This window comes from Denticeps clupeoides, chromosome 12 (genome assembly GCF_900700375.1).
Source record: "Denticeps clupeoides chromosome 12, fDenClu1.1, whole genome shotgun sequence".
Taxonomy (NCBI): Eukaryota; Metazoa; Chordata; class Actinopteri; order Clupeiformes; family Denticipitidae; genus Denticeps; species Denticeps clupeoides.
Window position 1 is genome coordinate 1,220,552 of NC_041718.1, and position 19,723 is coordinate 1,240,274.

Consider the following 19,723-nt stretch of genomic DNA (forward strand, 5'->3'; position numbering starts at 1 on the left):
ACGTGGGGCTGTGTTTTATTCCAGCTCTGAATTTGTGACCTACTTTTTCATTGCTGTTGCTTAGAACACTGCCACAAGGCAGAAAGACTAGCTGTGGCTGGCCGTACACACACCCACACCTGCAATTACACGTACACTGACATGGCAAACGAATCGTTAATGAACCTGTCGGCATGTTCCAAGGTGAATGCTTGATCATCCTCCAGCGTTGCACTCCAACACAGATGTTTGAGTAAAAGCCTCTTCATTCGTATGCAAAGGTGTTACTTTTCAGTACCACGTGTGATGTCTTATGGAGAGTCTCTCTGCCTGCAAGTGTCTGAAGACCTACTCGGCATGAGTGGCACATTAGAGCCAAAAGCATCTTTAATGCAGCCCCAAGCTCTGAGCAGATTTAATTTTTTATCAATAAATACATTTTTAAATGGTAACCCATCCTCTTATGCAGTAATTGACTTCAAAGCATAGATAGGTAGATGGATGGATGGATGGATGGATGGATGGATAGACGTGCATTTGGTGTGAAAATTCTGCTCAGCTTGTGCCCTACAGCCTTGAGGTGAGTGTGCAGAGCCTGCTGCGCTGTACACTAATCATCATGTGAATTCTTCTGAGATCTTGTTCCTCTCTCATCATGGGGGTTGTGACACAACAACAGTGTAGTTCAGTGTGTGCAGTTCTGTGGGTTCTACACAGCAACATTTATTTAATTTTTTTATTATTTTCAGCTTTCTTTAATTGTGTTTCTGCAGAGCAGCACCACGAACGGGAGACACAGCCACCCCGTCCCCTGCCTGCCCACCACGTCCCACTGCCAGCGCCCTCCTCTGGCGAGGCCAGTTTGATGCGTCTCCCTGAGCCAGATTCCCACGCCAGAATGAACTGTGAGCAGGACTTTGGAGATGGGGGCATGAATGTCACACTTACCCTCAGGCTCCTCATGCATGGCAAGGTAACCACACATGAGTGATTCTCTGGTTTAGGGGGTTAAAGCCAAGGATCTGAAAGATTCAGTACCAGCATAGAAATTTAATACAATATTTTCTGTAAAATATTGCACAAAATTCTACAAAATAACCTTCTGTGTAATAAATACATAAAATCTTTACATCAATTTTTTAATCTTGAAATAAGATTAGAAGCAGTAGATTAAAGTTAAACATGTTTTTTCAGTTGTTGTTACAGATAACTGATTTTAGCATCCCAACCTTCTGCTGCTATGTTGTAGAAGTTTTCTACAATGTCAGTGTCATTGCTGCACTGAGATTGGGTGATCGTAAACATATAAAAAATGAAAATGTGTCCAGTAAAGTGGCAAAGGAATACATGCACTTGACAGGAGTTTGTAATACTTGCTGTGGTGTCTCCAGTGAAGGTTAAATGTTTGTCATTGTGAAACACAGCAAGCACAGCACACGGTACACACAACAAAATGTGTCCTCTGCATATAACCATCACCCTTAATGAGCAGTGGGCAGCCATGACAAGCGCTCAGGCAGCAGTGTGTGGGGACGGTGCTTTGCTCAGTGGCATCTTGACTGTTCAGGATTCGAACCGGCAACCTTTTAATTAGACCACCACTGCTCCCCTCAAAATCTGTTTCTGCCTTGGGGGACTGTCCTTGAATCTACTTATTTTAAGTCTCTCTTGCAATATTTGTCTACATATTTGTCTTTAAATTGAACTCAATGTGCCAACCAGTTGTACACAGCTGCTTATTTTTCCAGATTAAGGTGTGTGTGGTGATTTATTCTGATCACAGCTACGGTTGCAGTCATATCTGCCCTGCTGTGAAGTGTCAGGTTTAAAGGCATCATGTCATGAGTGTTAGATATATGTAGTGTCTTCTATGTCAGACCTGACACACAGGACATTTCATTACTCTGATTTCACTAGTTACAGGGTCGGTCCACTGGGGCGACACAGGGCTACTCATATTCAGGGTCAGAATGATAGTTTTGCACCCTGCGAACTTGCAGTCGTCTGATTCAGAGGTGCCTTACCCACTAGGCTATTACCACCCTTGACCATTTACATGTTTCTGGTGGGAGTTTTGTCATCAAAACTAGTCATATAAAAATATGAAATCATATTGAATATTTGGTAGCATAGACAGAAGAAAGATTTTTCATTGTTGAAGCATCTTCACTTTCCTAGACTACATTATATGAGTTATATGGGTAAATTAATACCGATATGATATTAACTCATGTCAGTAATGTTAGAGGAATTGTTTGAAAAAATATATATTTATCATAGGGATTAGCAAGATATTGCTAAAATTATCAATTCCCATTTTCACCCTTCCATTGGTAATGACCTCCATCCAAACCTCACCATTAGCACTATCACTAAAGAACAGACAGTCACATTCTTTGAGACCCAATTGGAGATACATTTTGTGTAATTTTAGGGTTTGTTGAAATTTACAAAAATGATAAAAGAGTTGGACTGGGAAATGCCTGTATACAAGTTTTGCCGGAGCCATGCACTGAGGCAGCTGATTTCACAAATTTCTTCTTCCTCCTGGCTGAAGAATGACTTTTTTTTCTTTCACTCCAGCATACCCAGAAAACAGAAAAAGAGAAAAAAGGACTGCTTGTCCTGCATCTTTCTCTGACGTCTATAGGGACTATAATAGATGTTAATAAATATGGAAATCATTATTTGAGCATATTCTAAGTTTGTTTGTGCACCTCTTATATATCTAGTGATCTAATTAAATGCTAATGTATAATGTATATGTATAAAATTTTGTGCTCGATCAAAGAGTCGAATTATAGATTTGTTCTTGAACAGCTTTAAGCACCCTTTTTTTTTCTTAGCAAAGCGGCGCCTTGTCTGGCGTTCACAGAAACCGAGTCAGGCATCGTTGGAAAACCCACACACAGCGTCTTGGGGAAGATCAATATGCTGACATTTGCTTTCTTTCACTTTTGCAGGAGGTTGGCAGCATCATAGGCAAGGTGAGTATCTGTCTCTGTCCTGCTGTCGTCACAGTTTGTATAGGAGATTCTTGTGTCTGCTTGCGTATGTGGATAAAAGGCGGTCCTTGCTTTGCCATTTACTGTTTGATTGTAGTCAACATAATCACTTGGTTCCACTGAAAATGACCTTTTTAAATAATTTTTCCAAGTCCATGGTCTACGTCATGGTCAGCACCAATTTTAAATACCCAAGACAACTAACTGTTTATCCCCAAGGGCAGCATTAGCATCATTGTACAAACAGAGTACATCACAGTCTCATTATAAGCAGACCAAAGCAAGGCCTGTGTGAGACTGCAGTCAGCTGAAGAATGATTAAAAGATATCTGGCAGTGAAGTCGTACTGGCCTCGCTGGGGCAAGCACCGTAGGACACAGTCAGCGGTTCCGGCTTCAGTGCCTTCTGACTCCAGCCACTCACCTCTGGAGTGGTCTTCTAATGGCTTCCTGGTCGTCTGCCAGCAGCTCCATACAGCCAGTATTTCGTTAGACATCAAGGCGTCATACTAATTCTGTTGGAGGAGAGCTTAACATGCAGGGAAAATAAATATGAACAGTCATCCTCCACCTTTTTATGTTAGACTCGTCTGCTATATTGCGGTCAATTTGTTACAAGATGACATTATGTTTGCATTTTAGAACAGTTTACTAGAATAGTGAATGGAATTTCTGAACTTCATGAATTACAATATAGTGAAAAAGTGAAAGTGAAGTGATTGTCAGTGTGAAACATAGCACAGCACACGGTGCACACAACGAAATGTGTCCTCTGCTTTTAACCCATCACCCCTGGTGAGCAGTGGGCATTCACGACTGGCGCTTAAAATGTTAACAGACCTATTAACAGGAGTAATGTTTAGCTTGCTTATGTCATGACTTGCATGGAACAGTCTCATGCATCTGCAAGATTGTTTTGCAGAATAAATTTAGCATGAGGCACCTGACGTGTCCCTGAGCAAGACACCTAACCCTGAGTTGCTCCAGGGAGACTGTCCCTGTAAATACTGATTGTAAGTCGCTCTGGATAAGGGCGTCTGATAAATGCTGTAAATGTAAATGACGTGACACCAATTGGCCAATGAGAGGTTACATTGAAATTATATCACAGGAAAGACATGATCTGCCTTGCTACACACTCCACAGTATAGAAACAGCAGTGTGCTGATGGAATAGCAATGCCTTGTCAGGCTCCACTTCAGAGCTAGAGCAGCCTGAATTAGATTGTTTGCAAGCCCTTGCAATATTCGGACACAGCTTGCCTTTTTGTTCTTCCAGAATTTTCACACATCACAAACAAAGAAACGTGTCTGCACATGCAGGATCTCTAAAAATAGACCACACCCAGGCCTAAAAAAGCATGTTTTTAGCAGATTTCTGTCATTTCTTAAAGTGTCATTGCATTCCACAAACAGGTATTCAGCCACCCGCACAGCACTGTGCCACATAACTGCCAATTTTTGTTTTTTGAAATCCAAGGGCTATTGATTCCAAAGCCACACCAAGCTTCAGCCCCTGAAATGGAAAACTTGCTCCCTGAGGACATATTCATGCAAAAGCCATATTGCCAGTGTAGTATAGCAGAATTGATTCATTTGGTCTATCTTTTAGACTGGTCCGGGTCATTTTCATACTATGCATGAAAATCTGTAATATCTGCTATTCTCTTCTCTACAGAAAGGGGAGACTGTGAAGAGAATACGAGAGGAGGTAAGCTGGGCTGATACTCATTTCTTCATGTCCTAGCTTTGGGACTTTCTGTAAATTTGAAAAAAATTAACACTAAATGATGTTCAAATCACATGATCACATTTTATTCAGAACCAAACACACTGATAACTGGTAACAAAAATGTCATATTTGGACTCATCTGACTATTGAACACTTGCCCAAATGTTCAACTATGGCTTCCTTTTTTGCATGACAGAGCTTTACATGGCACTGTGGATTGTGTTTAGCAACAGTGGAAGTATTTCTGGGCCTATTTAGAAATGTCATTCAAACAGCATTGATGCACTGTGATCTGAGGGCCCAAAAATGATGGGCGAATGACTATTTTGGTAGTAGACTACTCATGGACTAGTCATTGACTAGTTGGATTATAAATTGCATAATTATTATATCTCCTCTCCTATTTAGCTACCAGCTTTTACATTTAGCACGAGGAATTTAAATTATGTGGAAAATAATAAAGACAAGATACTTTAAGATACTACAAGAACAAAAAAAAGTTTGCTGCTGATATTATATTTATAAATAAAACTGTGTCCAAAACAATTGAGAATAAATAGAGAAGCCAGGCTTTAAGTTTTCATTTTATTCAAATTTAAGGAACATCCCAACTTTTGCATTGTAAATAAAACACATTTACACTAACCTTCAAAATGTCATTGTATTCCAAGACAAAAAAAAAAATTACAAATTATAAGAAATAAGAAATTATTTTGGCCATTATAGATGTCACGTTAATGAGGTATTTCTAATAGTCAATGAATCTTTTAAAGTGACAGATTTTAAACAGCATTTCTACTTTGCTGACAAAATTTGTCTATCACCCAATTTATGCATATATTCCCGAATTAACAACACATTCACATTTACATTTATCAGTCCATAGCGACTTACAATCAGTAGTTACAGGGACAGTCCCCCTTCAAGTGTCTTACTCAGGGACACAATGATAGTAAGTAGGGTTTGAAACTGTGACTTTGTGGTGTTCTGGTTCATAGGCAAATGTCTCACCGACTAGGCCAGTACCACCCTCTATATGACCTTGAACTTTTGAACGGTAGTGTATAAATACTCCATACCATGCAAACAAGCTGTTTTTGCTTCATCAAAACTTCAAAAGAAATGGAAGTATTGCAGTGCTCCTGGGTTCACAAATGCCTGCAGAGGATGTGTATGAAAGCAGGATGAATATTTAAATGAAGATTTCAATCTCAAGGGCACCGGTGAGCGAGAAAAAGAGATCCACACGCTACACAAGCACAATATAAATTCATTAACTCACATTGACAGGGTTTCAAGACCGTTCCGTTAGGTGCTAGCTCTGTAGCACGAGTGTGCTGAAAGAGGAAGTTTATGCAGGGAGTGGTATACAGGGTTTGTTGTTGGAGTGCAGCAAATTAATATTATTTTGTCAGTAATGGTATTGATTTATTGCTTTTTCATAAACATTCCATGCTCACTACCCATACGGGCAGCATGAAAATGTATTTGAGAGACTTGCTTTCCTCCATGAAAGGATGAAGAGCAGTGGTCCTACCCTAGAACACAAAACACATGACACACACTCACCATGTTAAAATAAACGTGTAAGCGGAACACATTTTATTGTTTCGGCCTCTCTAAAGCCTACTTTGAATAGACAATGATGAGAGGAGTGCAGGGTTGGGAAATGAGGGAAGTCAGAGAGATGCATTTGCATTTGTGGGGGGAGAGGACAAGTGATGGAGAGCTCACATGTGAATGAGACAGACAGCGTAAGGCTGACTCACTGCTCCCCTGTGTGTGTCAGAGTGAAAGACAGGAAGACAAAGAGAGAGAGGGAGAGACAGGGAATCAGAGGGAAAAGGCAAAAATAAGGAAGACAGATAGATTACAGGACCCAAGCATAATCACCAAAACAAGCACAAAGAATTCCATCAGTCAGTCCAAGGTAGGAACGTGTAAAGGACTAGTTCTAAGTGCCAATTAAATAGCATATCACTCAAAAAAGAAATACTGTTCATAATCTGCTTTTCTAGATTACCTTTCCAAAATAATGGTAGACAATTACAAGATGATTCCAGTCTGTGGCTTTAATGTTCAAATAGAACTTGGGTTCATCCTGGATGATCCCATAAACAGAGCTGATGTTTTACTTTTTGTCTCTTACAACAATATCAGGAAGTAAAAAAATGGATTATCAGTAAATAGATGTGTAAAAAATACTTGTATTACTCTCCAAATCCGCTTAGTCCTACTCAGGGTGGGGGCTGCCTGACCCTATCCCAGGACACCCAGATTTGGGCATCAGCCCACTGCAGGGCACACTCACACATATGGACAATTCAGAGTCGGTGCATTGGAGACAGGATCTGTCCATGTTTGCAGGTACTGGTCACTGCAGAATAGGTTTCAAAAAGTCCAGTGTCCTGGTCCAAAGTGTATGTCCATTATGATGAAATTGGTCCATTTAAAGATCCCTATGTGGTTATGGCATTGGTGGTTGTGGTGACTTTTTTTTATGCTGGTACCTTTCGGCAGCAGCTCGAGGTTGGGAACCAGTACCTCAGAGAAAGTCAGATTAGTCCTGCGTGGCTGGGACTGGGTGGTTATGGTAGATTCCTGTGTACATGTTAAATGCAACAATGTCCCCAGTGGTCTATCTAGGGCAGCCTAGATGATCATCATAGTAGGTTTAACTTTTTGCTAAAAGATGTGTCTTCAGTATATATTGATTCTGTATCTGAGTTGTGAACAGCAGAAGCTCGTGCACCTGCTGAGAATTTGTTCATTCTCGACTCTCTTGTGCTCACTCTAATTCTCATGTATTGCAGTAGTCTGCTAGCAAGTCACACAAGTAATCAGGTGCCAACCTATTTTGTGCTTTTATTTGTTATTAGCAGAATTTCCTAGTCAATCCTACGTTTCCGGTAGCCAGTGATCTGAAGACAGAATCAAACTAATGTGTTAAAATGTTATTTTTTTCAGTTAGGATTCTAGTAGTGGCATTTTAAAGATGATTCTGGATATCTAATTGAAATTTTGAGATATTGAAGTGTGAAAGAAAGCAGTCTTACAAACATTACTTGTGCCACTGCCAAATGATAAAAATATATATTTACATTACTTGTTAAACGACTATGTTCTGTTTAAGGATAACCCTCTCCCCAAAACCCTCTTTACACATTAACACAAATAAACTTGTAGAGTTTCACAATGAGCTGCACAAACATTGCTGTTAATATGACATCTTTTTTTTTAAATGAAACCTAAATTGTCACAATGCTGGTGTCAGAAGTTGTAATTATTATGCTGTTTTTTCATGGTTGAAATTGTTCTACTGCTGCAAAGAACTACAATTTTTCTTTCAGCTAAGACTGAAACGAATTCAGTATTCAATGTTGCCTCATCCGCCATCGTAATGTCCTGATCATTCACATGTGCAGCAGGTCCCTGGAACATTTACTGTGTTACTGTAGTATTATCACTGTTTAGGATATTGTACACATTCCCCTTACCTACTCTTACAGAAATGGAATCCAGCATGCTGTCTTTGACACCAGGGAATCTCCAAATATCCATGAACTGCCGCTTTGTTTCATGTAGCAGGTGAAGGAAATTCAATAAACTGTGAACAATGAACTTAAAGACAACCGGGACATCCTGGTGAGAGAAGCTCTAGATGCTAGAACGTCACTGCAGTGAAGATGCAGCTGTTCTTGTAATGTTATAAGGAAGGGACAATTTTATTTAGGTCTGGACCCACAAGCTGTCAGAAATTGTTCATGACTTTCTGAGAAGAACTCTTTTACAGGCAAGATTAAATAGGACCATCTTGGTCTCATTGCTACAGAACCACACATTAACTTTGCACTTGGTGCCATTAAGTAGACATGGTTTTCAAAGGTCTAGAGGTTAGGCGCAATGGGACCAAATTGATCATTTTTCATCTTGTGCAAGTTTATTTAAATCCACTCCTCCCTCACAAGCTAATTTATATGAACGTCCCTCTTCTCTAACATGTTGTACCTTTTTGTACATTGTGTGACAGAAAAAGAGCCACATATTCTTCCTCTTTTTGTTGTCTATACATTTTTTTTCTATCTAGGACAGGAATGGATGGGGTCTGATTGGTGTGCTTTTCTTCTTTGTCTAAAAATTAATTTTATTTCCTTGAACACAAAAACTCACTGCCTGTTTGTTTTTCCTGATGCAGAGCAGCGCACGAATCAACATCTCAGAAGGCTCCTGCCCAGAGAGAATCATCACCATCACGGGACCTACAGAGTGTGTGCTTCGTGCTTTCACTATGATCACGCTCAAACTGGAGGAGGTAACGGTCACTCGTATGCACAGGCATACATCCACACAGGTGCTCACAGAAATGCATAGTGGATATAATATTATGTATTACAATGCAGTATGTTTATCCCACTTTCGTTAAGGCTTTTTTATAAGGAATATTATTCTTATCACACATCGGAAAATTCATTTACAGGTTTCAAAGTGTCAATGTTTGGCGAAGCATTTTAGCATCACAAATTAACAAGGATCAAGCTTGTAAATATACAATGATGTTAAAGACTAACATTATTATTTACTATTAAATTATACGAAGAAATCCCTAAGGGCACAGAAACTGAACACAGCACATAGCCAAAACTAAGATGACACTACTGAGTGTCTGTACTTAAAGTGAGTATAGATCATGCATCACAAATCATGGCATCATGCATCACAGATGAGTGACAAGGGAAAGTATATAAGCTCCTGTTTTTCCTACAGTGGTAATTAGGGATTAGAAACGCATGGGGAAGCTACTTATGGGACTGCGGCACAAGGACATTACAGTACCCTGTCCTCAAAGGCCCACCAAGGTGAGAGTCTGGGAGGAGGAAGCGTCACAAGTGATCCACCTAAGGCATTGACTGTGCAGATGAGTGGCATAGGGTCCTCCTTCACTGGGTGACAGCAGATGGGCAGGCCCAGGAGTTCCGAGGCCCTCTGTCTGCACATTCAGAAGCGACGCTGGTTCCCCACCCCCTCTTGGGTCATGAATCTGCCCTCCTGCCTTTTAGAATTTCTGCTCCCCTATGCTATTCTGCTCCTCTTCCATCAGGTTTTGGGGCAGGGACCTTTGTCCATACTGCCCCCTCCCTGCCCCGAGAGAGTCAGACAAAAACATGAAGGGGGTGAGAAAAGTGTGAGCATGTTGTCAGTCTTAAGGAAGCTTGCAAACACTAACCGTGGCATCAGGCACCGACCGCATCTGGAACAGGGTTCGCTGTTTGGGGAGAGATGGTAAAATGCATGTCTTTGATGCCAATTATGAGCACAGGCTGAGGTGGGTAGGTAGGTCCTGGGTACCATTTTTAGGAGCCCTGGTCACAATGTTATATGCTGCATCATGAATGGCAGACTCTATTTGGGAAGCACAGGTTCTGTAAGCAGGAATTATCTCCGTCTTTGAGGTAGATTGCTTGTTCTGTCACAACTGAGTGAATGCACAATTGCACAACATGGTGAAAGTTAAATTTTGTGCGTAAAAACAGAAACAGAGGATAGGCACATGGGCCAAAATACAACTGAAATTACAGTCAGACACAGAGCTCATAGACAATACAAAGTGAGAATACATAGATCATGCATGTACTAGTCACAAGGTAAAGAGGAAAAAGTATTATGGTGGTTGTTAGGGACAAGAAAAACATGGGAAAGCGAATTAGGACAAACAGAGGGCAAAAGTTGCATGCATGCTTTAAACTATTGTGTATAATTGTTTGTGTCATGTATACTGTACACACATACCAATGTCAGTTTATTCAGTACCCACCACCACATGCTCAGAAATATGTGTGCTCTAACTCAACAAACAGAAATTCACACCCATGCACAAGCAAAAATCCTCCTGCTCAAACATGTGACTACAAGCTCAAGGCATCTCCACTGGTTGGTGATTATCCCAGGAGCCCCCCATTCTGAGAGAATGCGATGAGGTCTGTCACATGACTTCAGTGCCATTAATTCCCCTGTGCTAGCAGACAGGGTGCCATTCATTAAACATCTGATTAATCATCTGAACCCCCTCACATGTCCTTTCTTTACTCATAACGGCAGTGTTGTCATAGAAACACTTGGGGTGGCCAGCAGGCTTGGTCGCGCCAACCATATGATGCACGTTTTTACAAGGAGGGCCATTGTGCTCTGACCCAGCTGCATGTACAAACCAACAGATCTGGACAAGACGCACTGTACTAAAATACCTACAGAAAAAAAAGAAAAACACACTGTACTAAAAATACTTTTAAAAATACTTTTAGTAAGCTGTAAGTACGTACCTCATGGGGTAGGTACTCATGCAATTGATGTATGATGGTCCTCAGCATAGACATATATAGACTGAGGCAGCAAATGGTTGTAATAATCATTGGAAAAGCCAGGCAGCCCACTTCCTCTGGTTTGCATGGTGAATTAAGTTGTGGACCGCTGACAGTCATTAAGACTTAGTGCCATTTTTTTTTTTTTTTTTTCAAATCATGCAGGTGATGCTAAGACCTGCCTGGATCTCTTTCAGGGTTCTGAAGATTTACTATGCACGCCTCTGAATATTCTTCTGAAATAAAGATAAAATATATATTTTTGAATTGAATGCCGAACAGAAAATTGTGAACGCTGCTGGAATAAAATTGAGCCGAGCAAAGCATAGCTGTCGATCGAAGGGCAGAAAATTCTGCTCACGTCGACTCCAGCCGGTTTGATGGGCACCCAGACAGCGCACGCTATTTACATTTCAAACCCCGGCGAGAGTCCAGTTTCTGCTAATTGATTGCAGCAGTCTTGACCCACGATTCCAACTGATATTTATTACCTGGCTTAATTAAAGAAAGAGCCGGAGTAAAACTGCAGTCTCCTTCTCTGCCAGCAAGATGCATCCAATAATTCCAGTGTATCTTTGTTGGTGGCCTGGACTGAACAATTAAGTGGCTGATGCATTCCCACCCATTGCATTGTTAGTAATAAAACATTGGTATTATTATTTAATATTAGTCTAACAATGACAGCAGGGCTTCTGTTGTCTGTAATTTTTTTTCCTCTGGAAATCAATGGCATCCACATCTGCAAACCTTGCTCGATCCACTGTAACCTTTGTGTGGCAGATACATTGATTTGCACACTCTAATAAGAAGGGTGGGCATTGATTCATTAGACAGTGTTGTGTAAAGATTATGTTCTGCAGGAAATTGCTTCAAGGAAAGAACAAGTGCTGCAAGGATAATAGCTAAATATTTGGGTCTAATCTGTGTCCTTGTTTAGACCAAACACATTATTAAAATATAAGAAATGTTAACTAGAATTCTATTATTATATATTGCCTCAGAATATTGTAATAAAATGTACAGGTAATGCAAAAATAGCATGTGAAAGTGTGGTCGTTTTGGAAAAACAGTCAGGAAATAACAATATATTGATTACACACAGAATCCCAATATGCCTTCTAATAAATATACATAAATATTTATTTAAAATTCAGTATTGTAGTGCTGTGTACCTCATCTGAAAAGCAGAGTTCTTCCATAAATGTTTTTTTTTTTTTTTTTTTCACCTGTTTTCTTTCAGGATCTCACAGCTCTTGTGGCCAACGGCACAGTGACCAGCAAGCCCCCTGTCACCTTACGTCTGGTCATCCCAGCCAGCCAGTGTGGATCCCTCATTGGCAAAGGCGGCTCCAAAATCAAAGAGATCAGAGAGGTGAGTGGTTGTGGGACTGTACTCCCTTCTCGCCATTGCAGGAACTCTGAAACAATGGAGCAACTCTTTCGTCTCTAGAGCTGCTCACCCTACTGCATATTTCATGCCTTGTGATGGAAGTAAGAGCTCATTCATTTTGCATTTATGGTCCCTGCTGTGAGGGGCATGAGGTAATGTGTAATGCTGTGTTGTTGCCTGCAGAGCACAGGAGCTCAGGTCCAGGTAGCAGGAGACCTACTTCCCAACTCCACGGAGCGGGGAGTCACGATATCTGGATCACAGGACGCTATCATCCAGTGCATCAAACTCATCTGCACTGTAATACTGGAGGTATGAAGAACGTTTCCTACAGTTGAAAGGGTTTGAGATTCTAGTAGGGGAGCCCAAAGACCAATTAAGTTGTGTAATTAACGTCTAATGGCACATTGCTGTGAAATTGCCACTGTGAAGAGTGGCCTTAATCTGCGTCTCAGAGGCCAGCTCACCAGTTTAAAATGTAGAACAGCCCACTGCCTTCCTCAGAACCGGGAGTAAAAGCTTCATTATTTTATGAGCTTTGGCTTAGTGTGTAGAGTTAGCAGGAGCCAGACCTTTGTGCGTCCGTGTAACTTTCCCATCAGTGGAGTTGTGTACTAATAGCAATTGTGAGCACGTGTAAGAATAACTGGCCATGACTGTAAAAATGTCCATTTTATGATTGTGGATTTATTTATTAAAACATATTAAACCGGGAGTGTTTACATTTTAGCACACACATACATATACATACACATATGGTGTTTTCATACACCAATAAAAATACAATTTGCACAATAACAGTCTTCCATCTGACTTTTGACATCTTGAAACAGCCTCTATATGGCCTGTTTGGCTTTTCTGTACATTATGATGTGCATGTTTTTGTGTGTGTGCAAAATAAACACAATTCTGGCATTTGTACAAGTACAAAGACTAATCCATAAGCCTCTATGAGAAATTCTGAAAAATCCTTTGCCGCTAAAAATATTGTCTTTGTACCACAGCCGAATGGTCCATAATTAGGGCCATAAAAATAAATGCACTTTTGTGTTTAAGAGCGGACAGCCACTGTGCTCAGAAATGCAAACGAAAGGGGTTTCTGGGGATTTCACCAATTTACTGCTCGCAGCTCATCTATTCAAACAAGTTTCTATAGTCTGTTAACCTGACTGTTAATACTCCATAGTGTGTGATTAGGTGTAATTGCAATAAAACTGTATTGATACCACTTTTGTTTGGTGTGTGTGTGTGTGTGTGTGTGTGTGTGTGTATGCACTCCAGTCTCCTCCAAAAGGAGCTACTATTCCATATCGTCCAAGCCCCATGCCTGGAGCCCTTCTGCTTTCTGGAAATCAGGTAAAGATGCAAGATCACTAACATGCACAGATTCACTAACAGACACCCTCTCGTATACATATAAACACATACACACACCACACGTGTTCTCACACCCTGTACACATATAAAGTGAAAGTGACTGTTTTTGTCATTGTGATACACAGCAAGCACAGTACATAATGCACACAGTGATATATGTCCTCTACATTTGGTGGCGGTGGTAATCCTTGGAAATCCTTAACCCGCCCCTGAGGTCCCCTTGATAATGGTACCATCCCCACATACTGTTCCACGGGTGCCTTTCCTGGCTGCCCACTGCTCACTAAGGGTGAGGGGTTAAATGCAGGAGGCATTTCACCAGCCTAGAGAGCAGTGGGCATCAAATAACAGAGCAGTGTGTGGGGACAGTGGGGACAGAACCTTGACTGTTCGGGATTTGAACTCGCAACATTTCATTTCCAAATCCGTTTCCTTTGCCACTAGGTCACCATTGGGCCAACTTGCACACTCATCACACATAATAAACATTAGTACACCATTACATTATCACACAGCACACACATTCACCATAGCTGGGACTTTTTATGTGGTGTTGATATGTGTTTCCTTGCCTGGTTCAGTGAGAGCAGTGACGCAGAAATGTTGAAAGTACATTCGCACACACCTAAATTCTATACACATATATTAGGGCAGTGTTATGTCAAAATACATGGAAATGTGCGACAGTCAACTTGTCCATAAACTACTAGACAGTTGTAGTTTTTATGCTATGCTGTTAATAAGTAATTCTGCTCATTTTTTGATCAATGTTTGGCGAGGGTAATTGATATTGAAGTAAAATATCTAACTTATCTAATTAAAATGTATACCACAGAGTTGTCAGGTTTTTAAGGACAAAAATGGTCCCGTTGAAGCAACAATTTTTCGACCCCGTGGCTGTTAAACCAAAACATTGCAAATTCTATTCTCGCGGCCCCTCTATCTAGACAACATGCTTAAGAGAATTAATTTTTAGTATTTAATGCAGTTGCTGGCTGCAGGACCTCATTTGATATGATATTGCTGATATCATACTGAGCTTCTGGTGAAGAGTGTGTGTGAGGACCCGTCCCCAGTTGAGACATTGTGACAGGTCCATACACAATCATTGTGCACGTACTCTTCACCAGGAGCTCAGTATGATTTCAGCACATTGCATAGGCTTAATGGTGCACACACCTCCAAAATCTGTATTGGAATTGAATGTGTTATGTGTGGCTCTGTGGGGAAAAACTAGATGTTTATTCATTAGACACATGCACATACACAGTCACCATAACATTAAGATCAATCAGGCTCATGAATATTCATGCTGGTCTCACGAGTTTGGAACTTTGATCCAATTATCAGTTGGTTTAATTAAAGTCATGATTTCTTTGAGATTTTGAGGAAAAGGATGAGCACAGCTGTTTCTGGTCTTCAGGAGTATCTGATTATCACAGTAATGGGAGGAGTTTGAAGTGTTGAAAGTAAAGCCTATTGTGTCATTATTTCCCTTCTCTGTGCCCCTCAAGGTGTTCGAAACCTCTGAGTTTGGGTCTCACCCCCTTTTCTCAGTGGCTCAAGGAGGTCTGGATCTGCAACAAGTGAGTATGAGCTACAATATTGTAACACACATGCACTATGGGAGTACGCATCTCCTTATTTTTCTGCCTTCTCCTTACATTTCCCCCTGCGTTCTTTCTACATTCTCCATGCATGTTGCATCCAGACAACACCTTGGGCCAATGAGAAAGAACATCAAACCCTCACTGTTTGCTTTATTTATGGATTTTAAGTACACATGCATGGCAGTGTACTACTGCTGATCCTGCTTTCCAAGCTGAAGCTAAATTCTAATTGCTTTTTGAAACCAAACTGTCTTTTTTTTTTCCCACCGATCTTTGCTGTGGTAGTGAGTCATGATGACGATAGTTGAGGAGATACTGTGCCGTATGTGTTTGTGCTAATGCTAGCAGGGTTTAGTTTAATTAAATTCTACACTTTAGTACCTAAAATACTTCATGATTGAAATACCTTGAAAAATAATGGAATATTTTGTTTTGAAAGTTTTAAATGTGGTGTAATAATGACACTTCAGTCTTTTGGCTTTTAGTGTGTGTTATTTTCATGTGCAAACATGGACATGTTGCAACGCACCAATGCAACAGACCAATGCTTTAGTGCAGTGATTCCCAACCCTGGTCCTGGAGGAGCATCTGCCATGAAGTTTTTGTTCCAACCCACATATCTTCACAATCTTCCCCACTCATTATTAGACCATTAAGTAACACCAGAGCCTAATTAAAGTAGGGCTCTTGGGGCTTTTTGGCAGACTCTTTGAAGGGTCATGCACACTTTGCATTGCACCTGGGTGGAAGGTGAAAATAGGAGCTCTATGTAAATGGGGTGGAGCACAGTTCAGTTCTCCACATTGATATGTAAAGCTAGCTCGGCCATCTGATAATGCAGCAGGTACCAACCAAGTGCACCATGGGAAATACCCAGCAATTATAAGTCATAAAGCCAACCGTAATCATTTCTCATATTGTATTAGATTAAGGTTGCATCATTGTGTGCGCGTGTGAGTGTAAGCGTGTGAGCAGTGTTTACTTGAAGACTATGTACATTTCACCATCTTTTAACAAATATGTCTGTCTGTCTGTCTCTGTGTGAGTGTGTGTGTGTTTTACTGAGCCGCCCTTAGGGGAAACCTTCTTATCTTTCTTGACAAAAGGCAGGAGTTTCTCACAGTCCTGACATGGCAAGAAGCCGCTCTGCCGGTGAACACCAATCAGGCTTCCAATCCACCCACTCAGCTCTGCACGTGTGGATGTGTGTGGCATGTTTAAACTTTTAGACAGTCTTATGCAAGCGCACCAGGTGACGAGGTCCGCCGCGTCAGTCTGCCGAGCTCCTTCCCTTTCATCACAACTCTCATTTTCTTCTCTTCTGTCTGTTCTACAGGCCTACACTGTACAGAACCAATATGCCATTCCACACTCAGAAGTAAGCATGCCCATTTGTGCTTTTGGTAAAATGTCCCATAATGTTTTTTCTTCTTCTTTTTTCATTAGCGATTAAACACTTTCATCTATGTAAATATTTAAAGCCTGAAACTATTTTGTTCCTCTGGGTCTGATAAAGCCATTTTTGCATGGCTAAATATTTCACAATTCTAGACCTACTGGTGGAGGAGCAAGGAACTGTCTGCTATGGGAAATATTTTCTGGGAATTACACTAGGAACTTCCTGGTGATAGAATTTAAATCCTAATTAAGATAGCTTATTTAGGTTTTAATTATTTGTCTAATTAACTATATGAGTAAACCTAACTTGTTTTATCTGCTCCAAAACTTAATATATTAAAAACTGCACAAGGTGCTGTCGTATCCATGTTGAACTTACTCTTTATAATGAATACTGTTACCAAGAACCACCCAACAAAGCCATAAGGATTATTTCCAACAGACATGTCAGTGAACAAAGTGAAAGGGATTGTTTTTGTGTCACCACTCACCGACACAACGCATTGTGTGGGGACGGTACCTTGTCACCATGTAAATTAATTTTTTTTTTCCTACGGCAGTTAGAAAGCAACCAGGAAATTTGTGCTAGGGTGAATTTAGTTCTCAGGGGAGCTCCCCAAGTGGCAGGTTCCAGTAACTGAATTCCAAGAACCCCTCACTCCAGTTCACCCAGAGCTCATTTCTCTCCAAAAATGCTTTTTAACCATTTTCATGCCATGTCTTCCTGCTCTCCCTACTCCTCCTCACTCTTCCTATTTCTCTGCCCTGCAGTTGACCAAGCTTCATCAGTTGTCACTGCAGCAGGGTCTGACACCGATGGGTCAGCCTGCCACCACTGTGCTGCCTGGTAGGTCAACTCTGTCATCTGTCCTAAAACTAGGATTCTTAAAAACACCTGTACCCATTCATGCATTTTTCAAGGATTAGTCTAGGTGTCATATTGAGATATATTAGCCTGCAACCTCACCCTTGTTAGTAATGTTGGGTGTTATGTGAGAGTGCAATGGAGCCAGAGCACGAAAAAACCTGCGTCCACATGGCAGCATTATCTGAAATGTTGTTGTCCACTTGGAGACACAGAGAATGTCCCGAACACTGTTTTAAGCCTCCTCCACACCTGTAAGTAGGGCGAAACTCCACAATCTCACATCTTGTTTGCCATCTAGTTCTCTTCCGCAGTGAGTTAAACACGTCCTTGTCTTTTCATTACATTTACATTACATTTACAGCATTTATCAGACGCCCTTATCCAGAGCGACTTACAATCAGTAGTTACAGGGACAATCTCCCTGGAGCAACTTAGGGTTAAGTGTCTTGCTCAGGGACACAATGGTAGTAAGCGGGATTCGAACCCGGGTCTTCTGGTTCATAGGCGAGTGTGTTACCCACTAGGCTACTACCACATTAGATTTGTGCACCGTGGAGAGGATTTCTTGTAGCTTCTGCTGCACAACAATGAACATGTTCTCTGCCATTGTTGTATATATGATGCGTTTGGAGTTATAGGTCAGGTTGGAGGTCGGCTAATATGTCAGCATTTTCACAAAAAAGTTGCTGTCGTCCACACTAGTATGCAGAAAAGAATAAAGTGTAAAGTTATAAAGTGAAGTGATTTGACATTGTGATATACAGCACACTGTGCACACAGTGAAATGTGTCCTCTGCTTTTAACCCATCACTCTTAGTGAGCAGTGGGCAGCCATGACAGGCCATGGGAGCAGCGTGTGGGGACAATTCTTTGCTCAGTGGCACCTTAGTGGCTCCTTGGTGGATCAGGATTCGAACCGGTATCGATCCAATTTTAGTATATGTGCAGCCGTAGCAAGCACAAAAGAAGAATTCACTCTGGAACCTCTTTTAGAAATTAACTATTCTGGATCCCCTGAAATGATTAGAGAGAAAACCGTTTTGGTGTGGACGGGGCCTAAAAGTTTGAAAAGCAGGATAACAAATATGTGCGTATTGTTTGTGGCTACACAATTTCCCAGTGGTAGAGACCAGGGTTGTCATCCACTTTAATGACTGGCCTGTATAAATCCCATCCATAGTGTTGTCGTTTGTGTTGCAGTGACACGTTTGCGTCACTGCATTTAAATGAAAAAAAAACAGCCTGTTGTTGTGTAACATGGCTGGGTGCTGCAATGTAGGTCATGCTGTAGAAACTGCCACCAGGCAGATTTTCATGCTGCTGCTTTGCTACAGGTTGTAAAGATGCTCACCGAACCACATCAGATAGCCCAGTTTCAGTAGGGGATTAATCCAAATGGAAGACAGGAAACATGTTGGAACAATGTTGGTGAAGCTGAAGGTGAAGCTGGGTCACAAAATAAAATGAAACAAACGGTTTGTCAGATTCAGGAAGTTTTGGATGTTACACAAATTGTCACCCAAAAGAACTGCTAGTTTTACCCAGTCAATTAATTTCAAGATGATGCACAAATGATCCTGTTTCAGAGAGTTGCATTATGATTATGATTGCAGTTTAGAAAAACAGCTCTAAAACATGGGGCTGTTTTCCTGGCTGGCTTTATGAAATATGTAGAACATCTTTGATTAATGCAGACGAAGGGAAATATAAAACAGGCTGTCATAAGCAGGACTTTCAGATATATTTCTGTAACTTTTTACCATTTTTGTCATATATTTTACAGTAGATCAATAACCAGAATGAAAGTGTTGCAGGGTGAAATTACTTTCTTAACACTGGCCAAAAGATAAATGCATGCCGCAAGAACAAGTTGGAATCATACATTAATAACTGTTAAGATTTATAAACTAGTTTGTATTGGGGATGCTGTGAGGAGTAAAACCAGATAAATCAAGGAAGTAGGTTGTCTCCTGAATAAATGTTATAGTGATAGAAGTGAATGTATAATTG

General features: G+C 40.8%; 1 protein-coding gene across 2 annotated transcripts in view; it reads left to right on the forward strand.

The window, feature by feature from the left end:
• Positions 1-19,723, forward strand: part of pcbp4 (poly(rC) binding protein 4) — a 52,981-nt gene that overhangs the window by 24,376 nt on the left and 8,882 nt on the right. For both annotated transcript variants that reach the window (XM_028998036.1, XM_028998037.1), the window contains 10 exons: positions 753-952; positions 2,943-2,966; positions 4,661-4,693; positions 8,910-9,026; positions 12,311-12,442; positions 12,644-12,772; positions 13,742-13,816; positions 15,352-15,423; positions 16,784-16,825; positions 17,617-17,692. In XM_028998036.1, coding sequence (XP_028853869.1) covers positions 845-952; positions 2,943-2,966; positions 4,661-4,693; positions 8,910-9,026; positions 12,311-12,442; positions 12,644-12,772; positions 13,742-13,816; positions 15,352-15,423; positions 16,784-16,825; positions 17,617-17,692 — 808 coding nt within the window. In that variant the 5' untranslated portion in view covers positions 753-844. The remainder of the gene's footprint in view (positions 1-752; positions 953-2,942; positions 2,967-4,660; positions 4,694-8,909; positions 9,027-12,310; positions 12,443-12,643; positions 12,773-13,741; positions 13,817-15,351; positions 15,424-16,783; positions 16,826-17,616; positions 17,693-19,723) is intronic.